Raw genomic sequence first — 17,987 nt, 5'->3', positions numbered from 1 at the left:
TTTCTTCCCTATCAAAATACTGATGGATCTAATTGTCTTTGTTTCCCCTTTTTGGTTTGCTTCTTTACAGATGTTTTCCACTTTGGCGTTTTGGTCTGCCCTATCACATTCTGGGGTGGGTTTTATACGTTTGTTCTTCACTGCACTTCCTTGCTGGCTTTACCTCTATGAGGATTTGGATTTAAGAGTTCCAGCCCTTCAACTAAGGGGTTTATCTTGCCTGGTAAAGACCAGTTGAATTCCTCCAGTGAGTCTGTTTGTTTTTCCTTCCCAGTTCCACTTCCCTTTTTTCATTACCCATGAGTAGGTATGTGTTAAGTTCATAACCCCAATGTGGCAACAGCCAACAGTATAGTTGTGGTATGTACGATTGCCAAATTGGTCTGGTAAAACAGAAACTGATGTAGCCATGGTAAAAAGAGTGCAGGTAAAACAGCACTGGTATATCATGTCAGAAAGTGTAATCTTGAGATCAGACCATGCTTCTTACATTTCTGATCAAAGTTATCATTTGTATACTTAAATTTGGCTTCATGTGTATGCAAAAAGTAATATCAATTTTAAGTTATTTTTTATTTAAACACTATTCTCCTTCCCCCTTCCACCTCTGACACAAAAACATAAGCAAGAATGTTATGTTGGCTAAGTGCACGGACGGAAAAGAACATGCGTAAACAATAAGAAGTATTGTTGTGACACATACGGTTTCAAAATTGGACTAGTAAAACAGTTATGCAAAAACTTCTTTCAAACATCTTTATTTTACCTTTTTTTCAATTCTCCCCAAACCCCTGACAAAAAATCCCAAAACTCCAGAACCCTAAAAAGCTGCATTGGTAAGAAGGTAGAAGCAAGAAAGGAACATATGAAGCAGCAACAACACACGGTATTTGGGTTTTACACACTGTTATGAAATTGGGCTAGAAAAATTATAATGCAAACCGATAGAAAAAATTGTATGCTACTATTCTGTTGCTACAGCATGCAGCATTGTTATTAGTCATTGGAATAATAAAACAAGTATGCAGAAATTAAAATATGAGCTTTTTTGGGGGGCAAAAATAACACCTCTTCCCACTCTACAACTTTTTTTTAAAACAAGTAGAGATGAGCGTTGTTCTACTCGAACTGTTCGCCAATCTCAAATTCGAGCTGTTTTGGGCAGTGTTCGAGCCGTTCGGCGAACACGAACAATTTGAGAAAAATTCGGCTGTTCGAGGTTATGTTCGATAACTGTTCGTGCACCAAAATCATAACTGGATTTTTTCTCAGTAATGATGAAAATTAATGTTAATGTGCAGTTTGAGTGTACAGCGGGGTGGGGGGAGGGGCAGGGGATGGATCTCTGCAGGAACAATGAAGATCTCCATTTTTTTTCCTCTTTCCCGCATTTACAGTGGGGAGGTGCAGTCTGTCAGCCTATCAGCAGCGCACACACGGAGCGAAGTGCTTTTTTTCACACAAGCAAGGGCATGTGTCATTGGCAGTGTATGTCACATGTCCTTGCCCTATAAGACCAAGCCATTTTCCCCGTCGCCACCATTTTCTCACTGCTGCAGCTGCGTGTTAGACGGCACCGCTGTTGCTGTGTGCGCTATACCTTGTTAATTTCAAGCCAATTTTCGCACAAATCTACAGATAGCTTGGGAGTAGGGAATAGTTGTGATTGCAGTCCTTTTAAGGACTAGGTTACAGCATTTCCTACGACTTTTATCAGGCAGGTCTGTGCTCTTAAATAGATAGATTGTGGGAGTAAAGACTAATTGTAATTGGAGTCCTTTTCAGGACTAGGTTACATCAGTTCCTATCAGTTTTTGCCAGTCAGGTCTGTGCCAGTGCTGTGCAAGCTTTTTTCACAGCATTTGGCTGAATCTAGCAAAGCTAATCCTTTTTGGCCTATTGCAGAGTGTGTTAGTTAGTGGAGTAGCCTATCTGTGTTGCAAGATATACCACCTGTGTATAGAATACCAATTTTTTTACTGCACCTAGTGAAGTAAAATCTTTTGGGCATAGCATCATTCTATTAGTCCATCTATACTGACCTCCATCAGGTTGCAAATTGAATATAATTTTTTTCTGCATCTAGCTCTGAAAAAATATTGGGCTTCTAGCTGTGTGTGGGACTTGTTCTATTAATCCATCTATACAGACCTCCATCAGGTTGCAAACTGAATATATTTTTTTCTGCATCTACCTCTGAAAAAATATTGGGCTTCTAGCTGTGTGTGGGACTTGTTCTATTAATCCATCTATACAGACCTCCATCAGGTTGCAAACTGAATATATTTTTTTCTGCATCTACCTCTGAAAAAATATTGGGCTTCTAGCTGTGTGTGGGACTTGTTCTATTAATCCATCTATACAGACCTCCATCAGGTTGCAAACTGAATATATTTTTTTCTGCATCTAGCTCTGAAAAAATATTTGGCCTTCTAGCAGTGTGTGGGACTTTCTCTATTAGTCCATCTATACTGACCTCCATCAGGTTGCAAATTGAATATAATTTTTTTCTGCATCTAACCCAGCCAATAGTTTTGGCCTAATACCACAGTTTGGCCACTCAGCTCTGCTCGGTTCCCATCCATTGTTTTTTTGTGCAAACAACTCCAGAGTTGTTAATTAGTTAACCACCAAAATGAGTGGAAAAAGGCCTGCTGCTGGTGGAAAGGGGAATAGGCGTGTTGGGAAGGGGAAAAAAGGTTGTGTCCGTGGGGTAGGTGTTAAAGCATCAGTAACATCTGCAGAAGAAAGACCATCTTCCAGCCAAACTAAAATGTCTACTTCTTTTAGCGGACAATGTGATAAGATCCCTTTCTTACGGCCACGCCAATCGCTACAAATTCCAGATGAGGCACAAAAACAGCAGGTGCTTCAACGGATATCAAGTGCTCCTTTAAGTGGGCTCTCCTCCACATCAACTTCAACATCACAAATACTCCAGTCCTCAAAGGTGTCACCCCAATCGCACTTGCTTCCTCACAGCTCCCAAATCTCCAGCTGCCCGTCTGAGTATGAGGTAGAACAGATGGTTGAGTCTGCAGAGCTGTTTACTCATACTATAGCCTGGGAATCAGAGGTCGACTCCAGCGCTTCTGTGAATCCACACGAGGAAATGATCTGCACTGATGCCCAGAATCTTTATGAGTCGGATCCAGGACCAGACGCAGAAGGTTCTGACCATAATGTAGACCCTCATTCCCAAACTGTAACTCCTGTTGGTGGAGACAATGAGGAAGACGATGATAAGACTCAAATACCTGATTGGAGCGACAACTTTAGTTTTTTGTCAGGGCAGGAACAGGTTGGCTCTGAGGACGACGGGTGTGATAACGCACAGGGTGATGATGATGAGGTTGGAGATCCCACTTACTGTCAACCCACAGTCAGCCAAGAGATGAGGTCAGCAGAGGAGGTGGAGGAAGATGCTAGTGACGACGAGGTCAGGTTGCGCCTTCCTGGACAGAGACGTAGTACTGGAAGCACGTCAACAACTGCATCCTCAAACACAACTCTGCCTCTCACCACAAGTCGTGGTGGCTCTTCAGGTCGCATGGGTGCTAAGCCTTTCATAGCCTGGGCATTTTTTCAGATCGATAAAGATGACCCAACTCGTGTTATCTGTAACATTTGTCAGCAAAAGCTAAGTAGAGGCCAAAAAATACATAGTTTGAGTACTTCATGCATGAACCGGCACATGGACATGAAGCATAAGTTGCAGTGGGAAGCTCAGTGTGCTACAATGCGGCCTAGCCGGCCGGGCCAACCACCGTCTGCCATATCTTGTGCATCCGCAGCCTCTTCATCCTCTGTGACTGGGGGGACAGCAGTCACACCTGTTTTGGGGCGCAGACCTGCCACCTCTTTACCCGCAACAGCCAGCGTGATTGGCAGGTCATCATTTTCTTTGGAGGTGGTAACACCAATTGGTGTTGAGCGCTGTCCGACATCGATAGCACCACCTTTGGATCAAGGCAACCTAACATGTCCGCCTGCATCTTCCTCACAGACCGGCAGTTTGCCGGGGACACCCTTATCAACCCCGTCTAAGCACAATAGCCAGCCCTCGGTCCCTCAGATCTGGACAAGTAAAAGACCATTTCCTCCTAGCCATGAGAAAGCTAAGAGGTTGAATTTCACCATCTGCAAGTTTTTGGCTACAGAAATGCTGCCTTTCCGCCTGGTGGACACAGAGGATTTTCGAGACCTTATGTCCGTCGCAGTGCCCCAGTACCAGATGCCCAGTCGGCACTACTTCTCAAAGAAAGGTGTGCCTGCGCTCCACCAGCATGTCGCACACAACATCACCGCTTCTTTGAGAAACTCTGTGTGTGACAGGGTGCATTTCACCACAGACACTTGGACGAGTAGGCATGGACAGGGGCGTTACATGTCGCTGACTGGTCACTGGGTAACTATGGTGACAGCAGGACAAGGGGCTGCTGTCCAAGTCTTGCCGTCCCCACGAGTTGTGCGTCAATCCTCTTTATGTCAAAGTTCCTCCACTGCTTCTGCCTCCTCAACCTCCTCTCGGTCTTCCACCTGCACCCAAAGCCTGTCTGGTCATGCCACAAGCTTTCTAACTGCGCAGAAGGGATCCTGCACACCTCCTTACTATGCTGGCAGTAGGGCTCAACGTCATCAGGCGGTTTTTACATTGAAATGTCTGGGAAATGTGAGTCACACAGCTGAGGAGTTGTGGTCAGCTCTGGAGAACCAATTTCATGAATGGTTGTCTCCACTGGACCTGAAACCAGGGAAGGCCGTGTGCGACAATGCTGCAAACCTGGGTGCGGCCCTTCGCCGGGGCAATGTCACACACGTGCCTTGTATGGCTCACATGTTGAACCTGGTTGTCCAGCAATTTTTAGCCCACTATCCCAGACTAGATGGCCTTCTGCAGAGGGCACGGTCGCTGTGTGCTCACTTTCGCCGTTCGCATCCCGCAGCTCAGCGACTTAGATCTCTACAGAAGTCGTTGGGCCTGCCACTTCACCGGCTAAAATGCGATGTGCCTAACCGGTGGAATTCAACTCTGCACATGTTGCAGCGACTGTGGCAGCACCGACAAGCCCTGGTGCAATACGTTCTGACGTATAGCCTGGGCCAACGAGATCCAGAGGTGGGGCAAATCACGCTGGAGGAGTGGTCTCAGATCAGGGACCTATGCACCCTTCTGCACAGTTTTGAAATGGCGACGAAGATGTTTAGTGCTGACGATGCCATTATCAGCATGACTATTCCGGTGATTTACATGCTGGAGCACATGTTAAACAGAATTCGGAGTCAGGTGGTGGCACAAGAGGAGGTGGAGGAAGTAGAGGAGGAGGAGTTGTATGCGGAAGGGCTAACATCTGCAAGGTCCAGACGGTCGGCAGCACCAAGGCGGCAGGCATGTGAGGGTGGGGGAGATGGTTTTACCAGGGCGCATGGTAGCAGCCAAACTAGTGAGGAAGGTGCAGGAGCCCAGGAAGAAGTGGAGGACGAACTGATGGAAGACTCATCAGATGAGGGAGACCTTGATCACATTTCTGTTGTTCGAGGTTGGGGGGAGAGGACAGAGGAAGGAAGCATGATTGTTACCTCGCCACCAACACAACAGGGACTTGGTGCTCCTGGATGCGCAACACACATGAGTGCCTTCTTGCTGCACTACCTGCAACATGACCCTCGAATTGTGAGAATTAGAAATAATCCTGACTACTGGGTTGCCACACTGTTAGATCCCCGGTACAAAAGTAAATTTGCAGAAATTATTCCTGCCATAGAAAGGGATGCACGCATGCAGGAGTATCAGCAGAGACTGTTGCAGAATCTTACATGTGCTTTTCCACAAAATACCAGTGGTGCACGTAGTGAATCTCACAGTTCCAACTTGCCAACCGTGGGACCGTCAAGTGTTCAGCACTCAAACCGTAACAGAACCACAGTATCTGCTGGTAACATCAATTTTGCGGAATCATTTCACCACTTTTTTAGCCCATCCTTTGCAAGGCCACAGGAGACAAGAAGTCTGACACATAGTCAACGCCTAGAGACGATGGTACAGGAGTATCTCCAAGTAAACATTGAAGCCATGACTGTGTCACTGGACCCTTGCTCTTTTTGGGCTTCCAATCTGGATAAATGGCCGGAGCTAGCCACTTACGCCTTGGAGATCTTGTCATGCACCGCAGCCAGCGTTCTGTCTGAACGTGTGTTCAGCGTTGCTGGTGGTGTGCTGACAGATAAGCGCACGCGGCTCTCCACTGATAATGTAGACAGACTCACGTTCATAAAGATGAACAAATCATGGATCCGAAACGACTTTTCTACCCCTGTGTCATCCTTATGATTGGTTAAAATCACCCTACCAACCGTTTTAAGCTTTCAAATTACTAATCATGTTTATCTGTATCTTGGCTGGAAAATAATTTGGGCTTTGTAGCAGTGTGCAGCACTGATTCTATTAGGCCATCTATAATAAGCTCCACCAGATTTAAAATTACTAATCATGTTTATCTGTATCTTGACTGGAAAATAATTTGGGCTTTGTAGCAGTGTGCAGCACTGATCCTATTAGGCCATCTATACTAAAGCTTCACCAGATTTAAAATTAATAATAATTTTTAGCTGCATCTAGCCCGGAAAATAATTTTGGGGCTCCGAGATGCGCAAGACACATAAGTGCCTTCTTGCTGCACTACCTGCAGCATGACCCTCATATTGTCAGAATTCGAAGTAATCATGACTACTGGGTTGCCACACTCTTAGATCCCCCAAACTTTTCGATCAACCTTTTCATTTTAATAAAGACCAAAAAAATGGTCATTTTTGAAATTATAAGCATTAGCAGGTTGTTAGAAACTGAAATCAAACAGTTTTCAACTCAAAACTTTATTCTAGGTGATGTTACATTTTCACATAGGACCCCTTGTTCGAAAGGAGCTTCTGAACTCTCTCGTCCATTGAATTTGTCAGGTTTTGGATGGTTTCTGCTTCAATTGTTTTGCATGAGGACAGAATACCCTCCCAGAGCTGTTGCTTAGATGTGAACTGCCTCCCGCCATCATAGACACTCCTTTTAATGATGCTCCAAAGGTTCTGAATGGGGTAGAGGTCAGGGCAGCATGGGGGTCACACCATAAGTTTGTCCCCTTTTATGCCCATATCAGCCAGAGATGCAGATGTTTTATGTGCAGCATGAGATGGTGCATTATCATGCAGAAAAATGATCTTGCTGTGAAATACACGGTTCTTCTTCTTGAACCATGGCAGGAAGTGCTGTTTGAGAAAATCCACATACATTATGGAGTTCATCTTTAGCGCCTTCAGGGATCCTAAAGGGGCCGACAATCTCTCTCCCCATGATTCCAGCCCAAAACATTACTCCACCTCCTCCTTGTTGGCGCTGTAGCCGTGTTTGCGTGGGGTGTCCATCAACCAGCCATCCTCCACTCCATCCATCTGGACCATCGAGCGCTGCACGGCACTCATCCGTGAACAAAACAGTTTTGAAATCAGTCTTCATGTAATGTTTGGCCCACTGGAGCCGTTTCTGCTTGTGTGAAGTGGATAGAGGAGGTCGACAGGATGGCGTATGCACAGCTGCAAACCTCTGAAGGACCCTGCATATTGTTGTTCGGGGGACGTTGGAGGCACAAGCAGCTTCAAAAACTTGTCTGCTGCTATGACAAGGCTTTTTTGCCGCTGCTCTTTCAACCTGACGTAATTGCCTGTAGGAAAGAGTCCTCAATTTGCCTTATCAGCACGCACACGTGTGTACTGTGAATCAGCTACATACTTCTTGATTGCCAAGACACTTCATCCTGATCATCGCACAATGTTGATTGTAGTCATGCCTTGACCTAAACACTCCACAATTTGTTGCTTCTCAGCAGCCGACACATCCTTTTTCTTTCCCATTTTGGCAGAAAATGTAGGCTGCTTAATAATGTGAGACAGCCTTCTTAAGTAGTCTTGCCTTTCATTGGACACACCTGCCAAACTAATTAGCACAGGTGTCTGCAATTGCTTACAGTGATATAAAGAGCCCTGACACACATCACCATCAATGAGTTTAACTGGCAAACAAACAAATTCTTCCCTTATCACTCCTAAACACTTTTTGCATAATAATTTGGAACACAGTGTACATGTGCTTTTCCACAAAACACCAGTGGTTCACGTAGTGAATCTTACAGTTCTAACTTGCCAACCGTGGTCTGTATGGAGTTGTTCAATAAAGGGCCCAAAATTAAGATAACATAGATGGGAGAGGTCTCTATGAATAGGAATTCCTAAGTATTTGATACCCTGTGAGGGCCAGGCAAAGGGAAAGTTGGACTGGATGGAATCCTATATGGATTTGGGGAGGGAGACATCGAGGGCCTCAGACTTCGCTGCATTGATTTTAAAATTTGACCATGTAACAAAGTGATCTATTTCAGCCATAACAGCATGGATGGATATATGTGATTGAGTGATATATACTAGGACATCATCAGCAAATAGAGAGCACTTGTACTCGGTGCCTCCCACCTCAATCCACCTAATATTGGGGTTATGGCAAATTGATGAGAGCAGGTGCTCCGTCACTAGGATGTATAAGAGAGGGGACAGAGAACATCCCTGCCTTGTCCCATTGGTGATTGTGAAAGGTGATGAAAATGTTCTGACGCGCCCCCTGGGCCTTGGGACACCCGGAGCCGGACCCTTTTTGGTGGATGCTGGTGGTTGTAGTCTCCGTGGCGGCGACCCGGTTCCATGGCTCAGGGCGGTCAAACCAGTGGCGGAACTATTTATGTGGTTTTGATGTTTAAATGTCCGACTACGCCACCCGTGGATTGCGGTCAGAGTGAACCGCCGCTCCAGGGCAGACCGCTGAGACTGGTGTTGTGGGTGCAGCAGAGCGTAGCATAACTCCCCACGGGAGGAGTATAGCCTCAGGGCAGTGTATGCGGAGGATGGGGGTGATGGTGCAGGGCAGCAGCAGTAGTGACACGGAGTCAGTGATGCAGTCCAGGGCCTTTACTCACAGTTCTTATTATCCAGACTACGTCTGCAGGTAACGGCTGCCCATGTCGTACTGTGCTCACCAGGTGAGGGGCTCAGACAACTCCCAGATAACTTTGGAGTGCTTCACAGGACCCCCTTTGTGTGTCCTTTGTCTGGCCTTTCTTACCAACCCTTCTGTTCGGCTGCCTCGGGCCTCCTCTTGGTAAACTTGGCGCCAGTTTCCCTGACCCTATGTGGTGCCTTCCTAGCGGGTGTAGCGAGGGGCTGCGCCACATAAAATGTCACAGCCTCCTGTTTCTAGCTGAGGGTCGTTTCCTGCCTCCACTAGTTTTGGGGACCGGTCTCCCCCTTTGGCCCGACCCCTCCACGCAGGTGGATTCGGGCGTGCGGTGGCGACTCGCCCGTCCGCACCCCTGAGATCCCTTCGTTCCTCGTTCCTGGAGCCTTCTCCGCTCCTCTTCCTTCCTTCTCCCTCTTCCAGGCCTGGGCCTCTGTTACTAGGCCCGCCTCCGGAGCAGAGCTCATGCAGAGCCCCTGCTCCCTGCCACTTCTGCTCAGACTTCTCTGCACTGAACTAGGATGGTGCCCACCTTTTATACTCCCTTCTCAATGCACCCAGGAACTGCTTCCTCCCTGCTCCTGCACTACAGGGTTCCCCTTCCTCAGTGTTCCCTCCCCCCACTCCAGCCAGGGACAGGGACTGTCGTGCCCATCTCAGGGGCATATTGGTCGCCCTGCCCCACGGCAATGTGGTGTAATGCATGCAGGTGTCGGGTCCTGATCCACACTACATCCTTACCTGAGAGTGAGATATCACACCTCTGGGTGAGGTGCAATACCTCTGTAGCAACCGAGCCCTCAGGGTGCTACAGTTCCATTTATCTTCAGCCTAGGTGACGTATTGCGATACAGGGCCGTGATTTTGGCTATAAAAGGGTCCCCTAGACCCCTACCCCAAGCTTTTTAAGAGAATCATATATGGCGTGCCAGGAGACTCTATGGAATGCTTTCTCAGCATCCAACGAGAGTATCTAATTACAAATTTTTAACTGCATCTAGCCCAGGAAATACTTTGTGCCTAGTAGCAGTGTCTGCTAGTCAGCGGATTATCCCTGCTGTTAAGCAAGCTACACCACCTGTAGTTTGGACACTTCATTTTTTCAAAGGAAATGCTTCGGGACCACAGGATACTCAGTGAAGAGCATCAGGAGGCACCCCAAGGCATAGGGGCTCGGACTGGCAGTAGGATGCCTTGTGGTGGACAGCCGAGCTCGATCCTTATAAAAGCTTTTTAACTGCAGCAGCTTTAGTGGACGCTACTGGAGCTGGAATTACGCGGCTGCTGGCATGAGACTTGCCCTCCAATAGATCCTTGTAAATGGATTTAAAGTGTATTTATTCAAATTAGAGAGACAATTTAAATTAAAAAGCTTAGAGCTGCCTCCACCACAGGGGGGCTCGCTCGACCCACCAGCGGACAGGCACCAGTATTGGGAGAGGGGGGCTGGCCGTCAGGGTTCACCGCGGCTCTGGCACAAACCCGGCGACACGGAGGTGGCACGGGCAGGAGCGGACTGAACGTGTCGGCTTCTCACTTTTTGGATTTTAGAAGGGCATGACATGCCTATATCTGTGTCTCCCCCTCCTTTTACTCCTCAACCTCTTTTCTTTTCGCATGACTATATGTACTTGTCACTTTTCAATGTGTTAGTTGTGTCTTCTGAGCAGTTTGTCAGCTTTTGGACACCTTTGAAGGTGTTTTCTATGTGTTTCTATGTGTTTTTGTTTGCCTGCCATTGGTTTTAACGGTGTTCGAAGGTGTTCGACGAACAGTTCGACGAACAGTTCGGCGAACACACGGGTGTTCGACGAACCGAACCGAACTCGAACACTACGGGGGTGGCTCAACACTAAAAACAAGCATTCCTTGTGTGATAAGAATTATAGCTTGTCAAGGCAAGAAACATATTTTCTCAACTAGACAAGTCTCGGTTTCAATATTTTTCTTCAGAAGTAAAACTAGGACTATGTGGATTTTACTGCTTTCTTTGTTTGCATTGCAGCAAGAATGGAAAAAAGGGTGTAATTAAGGTGCTGTTCAGTATATCATAGATTAATCAATTCACAGTCACACAGACTCTGCAGGTCCTGCACTTCACTCTAAGTTGAATCTATGTATTTTTATTCATAAACTGTACTCCCATTTTCTATGCTCTTTATCACAATAGTAGTGCATAATAGTCTGTTTTAGACTTTTTTGTTCATATCTGTAATATTGAACTGTATGCTCTGACCTCTTATTCCTTTGCTGTAATATCCTAAAATGGCTACTGCTTTCCCCGCCTCATCTTTTATAGCGGCTGTGCTGTAATTTCCCCCTGATTGGCAGCACCAGACTATGTGCTTTGATTGCTGCAAGGTATTATAGATTCGATATTACAGCACATAGATTCGATAATTTCTTCTTCTAAATTCATTCAGTTGTCTTAATCTTTCCTCATTATCAATGCCCTTTTCAGTTTTGTGACAGTTCTTTGTAATTTTTCTAACTACAGGGCATCCTTTCTATGAGCCAAACTGCATATTCCCGATGAGGATGTACTAACGATTTGTAAAGTGCTGGTAGTACTTCCCTCTCCTGAAGGCCATGCCTCTTTACATGAAAATATCCTGCTTGCCTTACAAACCGCTGATTGACTTTGCATGTTGGTGTACAGTCTGTGGTCTATAAGTGTTCCCAGAGCCTGCTCAACAATTGACCCCCAACTATAGGATGCATTTTTTATGCATATAAGTTGCAATCGCAAATCATGCATGTGATACATTTAGTGTATTTGCTATTCAGTTTAGAAGACTGCACAGTTGTTTGTTTCTTTTTGTTGTTTTTTTTTTTTGGTCAAAATGGGAATTATGCTGTACAGGGCCTTCCAATATTTTACCAAGAATAAGAGTCTTCTACTGTGCGTTATTTCTTTTACAGGTCAACTGTATGTTATGGACTACGTGCCTCGCCAAAACAAGTCAGGTATTGGATTTTTGTATTTCTGACTTGCTGGCTAATTCATCAGCATCAGAGTCACAACATAGTCCATGGAAACCATTTGCATTAATTCATAGCTTTATGTCAGCTTTTCATGTTCTTGTTAAAATAAGGAAAGTTTACAATCATGATATTATGGACAAAGATATATTTTAATTTTTATTAGATTATGGACAAAAACAATTATCGATGCATACTGATACTTTGCTCCCGCTTTCGCTAGTTGTTTATCGTCTGTTTCTGTAGAAATAGCAAATCAAGTGTATAAAAGCAAGGAAACCTCACTGATCAAGTTAATGTGGGAAAGAAAGAAAAATGTTATCGTGATGGATCATAGCAGATAAGGCCAGTCCTGTCCATCATGGATCCTGTTATTACAGTGTAAACAGAGTCCTGTTATCTGGAACAATTTTTGAGATATACCATGAGAAAGAAACACAATGATTTTTTTTGCAGTTCAAAACTAACATATTGCATTTCTATAGAGGACCGGTCAGCGAATTTTTCATTTATTGTGTTGAATTGGACACATAATGTAATAGTGGCTGCAGGACGAAATATTTTTTTTTTTTGTTTTTATTTTGCCTTCCATTGCAGAGATATTAGCAATAAAAGTACTCGGGACCTAATGAGTTTATTCCAAGCTGACTTCATCAGAGAGTTTACTTGAGGGCATTTACTTTTTCCCCTTTTATTACATCTCCTAATAATAAGCAAGAACAACACACAGGAGAAAGAGAATATACCACACAATTGCTCAGAACAGGCTAATCCTGTTTAAGATGCAATGACAGTCTTCTCTGCTCTGACTGCAGAGTCATTACAAGTTGACAATTTGCTAAGAGACATAAGTGTCCTTACTGACACCTTTGAGCTCTTATCTCTGGTCAGGCAGTGTGGGGAGAGGGGTAATACAGCTGAGGTCATATGCTAAGAAAGGAGGAAAGCTAATAGCAGGGTTTGAAATGGGGCACATGTAAACTCAGCTGTGCTGCCCCTTACCCCACACTGATGACTTTGAACTTGTCTGAATGGAGTTAGTCATCTGTGCTCTACTTCCAGCACTTTCTAAGCATACACAGCGTTAGAGTAGAAGATCAGGGCTTTCTGTTATTATGTCTCATACACTAAGAAACATGCTGTAAGCTTTGGTGGGGGAGTGCTTTTCTTCCACTGAGTGTTGCTGCTCAATTATGATTGAATAAAGTCATACAGGTGGAATAAGTACATGCCCCCACTGAAAACTGTCTGATAACACCTATTTGGACTTACCGAAAATGGACTCATTTGGTGCTATATACTTGCTAGCTAATATCTCCCCAACAGAGAAGAGAAATAAAAAGAAATGTTTTATGTTCTATAGCTACTATAATATCATGTGTCCAATTCAATATTAAAGGTTTGGTGAAAGGTCCCCTTTAAACATTAATACATGACTGAGGAACTGACAAAATTAAATAAAAAACATATATTCATGTTCACAGTGTGCAAGGCTGCAAAACTGTGAATTGCATGGAATAATGGCAGGTTGAGTTAAAATTTAGATCATATAAAAGGTATCAGTAAGAAAATGTTGGCTGCTTTCATTGCTTATATTTGTGTTTTATTGCATGTAAGTATATATTTGTATGTACCAGATATACTGAACATTACTTTACATCACTAATGTTATTGATAATTATTTGTACCTTTTTTTCTGTAGAAAAAAAAATGCATTATGAAACGTAATAATCAGATGCACACTTTACATGTTATAAATATTGCATAATAGCTGTGTGCCTTTTCAAATAGGATTTGAACAAAGAAGTGACTTTTTTATGTAGCTTTTAAGAATTATATGGGAAAGTTATTAATATATAATGTTTTCTTTTGCTTGAATACCTAATAGAAACTTGCTTTGTACTTCTTGAATTTTAGTTCCAATAGCACACATGTAGCAGAAAATATGCAAATACATTTTAAAGAGGACTGGTCAGCTCATATGGTCAGTTTACAAAATAATTTAGTTCCCCATAATATAACAATTCTACTTCTCAGAACTCATTACTTCTCAGAACTCTACACTGTGACACTGAGCTATTCCTCTGATGTTTGTACGAGAACATATTGACACAGTTCCAAATCAGTGTTAGAAGATGGAAGGTTTACCTGTACACTCTCGTCATGTTCAATCAGTGCTGTCATTATCAGGCAATGTAGGAAGCGCTTTTTATTAGTCAACTCGTTTCGAAGCATACAACACTTCTTCATCAGCACAAACCACTATATTCTATTATTATATTATATTAAAATGCATTTAGATTCAAATGACATTATATTCGAATAGGTTTTTGATGAATTTGAAACTTCTTTTTTGGCAAAAAAGTAATATGGCGTTCTTTGCTTTTTCATTTCATGCCTTGGCTGCATACAATGGCTAACACTCGCTGATACGTTTAACCTCTTCTTACGCTAGCCAGATTTAGCATTCCTGACCAGGCCTCATTTTTCCAATCTGTCTTATGTCACTTTATACGGTAGTAATTTTGAAATGCTTATGCATATCTTTGTGATTTTCATGACAAATTATACTTTATGGTTTATTTAGATGAATGTGTTTTATGAAAACATTTCTGAAATTCCCAGAAAATGTAGAAATTTTTTTTTAGCAGTTTACAATGTTTTCTGTCATTAAAATAGTTAAAGAAACATTCTCATGATTTTTTAAAATAAATCAATATATATGAATACGTAATGTAGTGTGTATGTGTTTATATACTGACCCTCAGCCGCCTTTTCCAGGATCCAGCGCTGTTCTGTTCCTGCTCCCAGTAACATCACTGCATGGCAGACTCTCTGAATTACTCTATTCTCTATGCCTGAGAAGTCTTTTTTGCAATGTCTATGGAGCATTGTTCTGCAAGGCACAGTGTGACCTGGAGAGTCTGAAGAGCGGTGACAATAGAGGAGCAGAATACTGCTGGAAGAAGGTGGCAGTAGGTGAGCATATTAATACATATACATTACATGACATATACACAAATTTATAAAAAAAACGTTCGTACACACCATACAAATATTGTGGCCTGTTGCTGCAGTTGGCTTTTTGTACATGTACCTAGCATTTCTTGATTGAAACTGAAAAAAAGGTAATTATATTGTAAAAAAAATGCATGTTGGCAATGACAATGGTCAGGCTAATGTAAAAAATAAAAAGCTTCATCCCATCTGGCAATGAGAAAGTGTAAACTGCAAGCAGCAGCACCAGCACTGCTACTAGCATCAGTCATCTGGTCAGTAGTATTACAAGCCGTAGGACACTTGGTCATGGCAAGCATCATAGTGGGGATAAACTAGATTATGGAACATATGGCACATCACTCTTCTCAGTCTCAACAGGATGATGTTAACTCTGACAATGTTACTATCAGTTTCTTCAGTCGTCAATGAATATCGGTCTGTGCTCGGACCGCAGTGCATGGACTGGCTGCGGGTCTCCTGACCTGAACTCAGCAGCCTCACAGCATATACGAGCATACGGGTAAGGAGATCGGTGCCCAGTCCATGCACTGTAGGCCGAGCGCAGACCGATTTTCCCCTTCCAATAATTACACTGCCATAATAATAAAGATGTTTCCCAATCATATACAGTGGTGTGAAAAAATGTTTGCTCCCTACCTGATTCCTTGTTCTTTAAACATAACATTCTTTAAAACATAAATTAACAGTAGTTTATCACATTTTTGGAAAGCTAAGTTAAATTTCCCAAGCCACAGACAGGCCTGATTACTGCCACACCTGTTCTCAATCAAGAAATCACTTAAATAGGACCTGCCTGGCAAAGTGAAGTAGACCAAAAGATCATCAAAAGCTAGACATCATGCTGCGATCCAAACAAATTCAGGGAAAAATGAGAAACAAAGCAATTGAAATCTATCAGTCTGGAAAAGGTTATAAAGTCATTTCTAAAGCTTTGGGACTTCAGCGAACCACAGTGAGAGCCATTATACACAAATGGTGAAAGCATGGAACAGTGGTGAACCTTCCCAGGAGTGGCCAGCTGACCAAAATTACCCCAAAAGTGCAGCAAAGACTCATCCAAGAGGTCAAAAAAGACCCCACAACAACATCCAAACAACTGCAGGCCTCACTTGCCTCAGCTAAGGTTAGTGTTCATGAGTCCACTGTAAGAAAGAGACTGGGCAAAAATGGCATGCATGGCAGAGTTCCAAAATTAAAACCACTGCTGAGCAAAAAAACATAAAGACTTATCTCAATTTTGCCAGAAAATATCTTGATGATAGCCAAGATTTCTGGGTGTTTACTGACGAGACAAAAGTTGAACCTTTTGGAAGTTGTATGTCCCATAGAAGTAACACAGCATTTCAGAAAAAGAACCTCATACCAACAGTAAAATATAAAGGTGGTAGTGTGATGGTCTGGGGCTGTTTTGCGGCTTTAGGACCTGGGAGATTTGCTGTGGTAAATGGAACCATGAATTCTGCTGTCTACCAAAAAATTCTGAAGGAGAATGTCCGGCGATCTGTTCTTGACCTCAAGCTGAAGCGCACTTGGGTTATACAGCAGGACAATGATTCAAAACACACCAGCAAGTCCACCTCTGAATGGCTTAAGAAAAACAAAATTAAGACTTTGGAGTGGCCTAGTCAAAGTCCTGACCTTATTCCAATTGAGATGCTTTGACATCACCTTAAAAAGGCGGTTTATGCTCGTAAATCCTCCAATGTGGCTGAATTACAACAATTTTGCAAAGATGAGTGTCCAAAATTCCTCCAGAATTGTAAAAGACTCATTGCCAGTTATCGCAAACGCTTGATTGCAGTTGTTGCCGCTAAAGGGTGGCCCAACCAGTTATTAGGTTTAGGGGGCAATCACTTTTTCACAAAGGGCCAAGTAGGTTTGTATTTATTTTTCCCTTAATAATAAAGACCTTAATTTAAAAACTGCATTTTGTCTTTACTTCTGTCAAGGAGAATCTAATGGCCGCGCGTTCAAGAACCGTTTGTTCACTTTTAATATCACAACAGAAACACAATCCCTTCAGCACCAATTCTCTTATTAACTACTCAACAGTGGAACCATGAGTCCCAGAAATAGCTACTCCTTAATGTACCAAGTTTGGGGTCACACAGGGATCCAGCTTGGGGCTGCAGGGTCCAGATGCCTTAGTCACAAGGGATGGTTTGTAAACTTGTTCCCTTAGTTAAGCCAGGTGGCGATGCATATCTCTTGATAACCTGGCTGTTCTGCAGATCTGGCTTAACTCCAGTATTATCTTCTCCTCTCACACACTGAGCAGCTAGATGATTAGCACTTACTCTGTTCCTGTGTCCCCTGCTCTCCAGGATCAGACACTCACATGTTTGACATTGAGCATTGCACACATTGCTCTCTCTCCTCTTAGCTCCACCCTTCTTAGTCAACCTGCACAGCCAAGCAGTCCCTTCTTCTGCTGCTCCTCTTCTCCTATGATGCAGAGAACAGCGATGTCTTCTAGGAGTTGTAGTCCAGGGCAGTGCAGCAAAAGAATCATTAATGTCTGCTGCTATATTTGTCTGTTTAATCCCAGCAGCAGCAGACTCTGAACAAAAAGGTCTCGCTGCAGGTGTTACACTAGGATAAGCTGTGTTACCTGGTTGGCATATATTTACTGCCAGACAAATTTATCGAATTAAGAGAGCATTTTCTAAAATACTGCTAAAAAGTATTAAACAAGTATTTGCAGCTGCAGGTGCCTCTGGAGCCCTGTGAACTTCAAGGTGTAGGATCTTCCACTGGCTTTCAGTTGTGCACAAACCTAGTATCAGTGATCAGAAGCCGAAACAGTTGCAGTGGGCCCAGACATACAGTGAAGGAAATAATTATTTGATCCCTTGCTGTTTTCGGAAGTTTGCCCACTGACAAAGACATGAACAGTCTATAATTTTAAGGGTAGGTTAATTTTAACATTGAG

General features: G+C 43.5%; 1 protein-coding gene across 3 annotated transcripts in view; it reads left to right on the top strand.

Annotated features, from left to right (window-relative positions):
• The window catches only part of LOC141164413 (A-type potassium channel modulatory protein KCNIP1), an 858,918-nt gene that overhangs the window by 108,014 nt on the left and 732,917 nt on the right, over window positions 1-17,987 (top strand). For 2 of the 3 annotated variants that reach the window (XM_073649607.1, XM_073649606.1), the window contains exon 2: window positions 11,975-12,019. The exons of the other annotated variant lie outside the window; for it this stretch is intronic. In XM_073649607.1, the coding sequence (XP_073505708.1) occupies window positions 11,975-12,019 (45 nt within the window). The remainder of the gene's footprint in view (window positions 1-11,974; window positions 12,020-17,987) is intronic. 3 annotated transcript variants of the gene reach the window in all.

Source organism: Phyllobates terribilis, unplaced genomic scaffold (genome assembly GCF_046119375.1).
Source record: "Phyllobates terribilis strain yellow unplaced genomic scaffold, ASM4611937v1 Scaffold_10__3_contigs__length_209671492, whole genome shotgun sequence".
Lineage (NCBI taxonomy): Eukaryota > Metazoa > Chordata > Amphibia > Anura > Dendrobatidae > Phyllobates > Phyllobates terribilis.
Note: the sequence above shows the minus strand (reverse complement) of the source record. Positions and strands in the feature narration are given on the sequence as shown.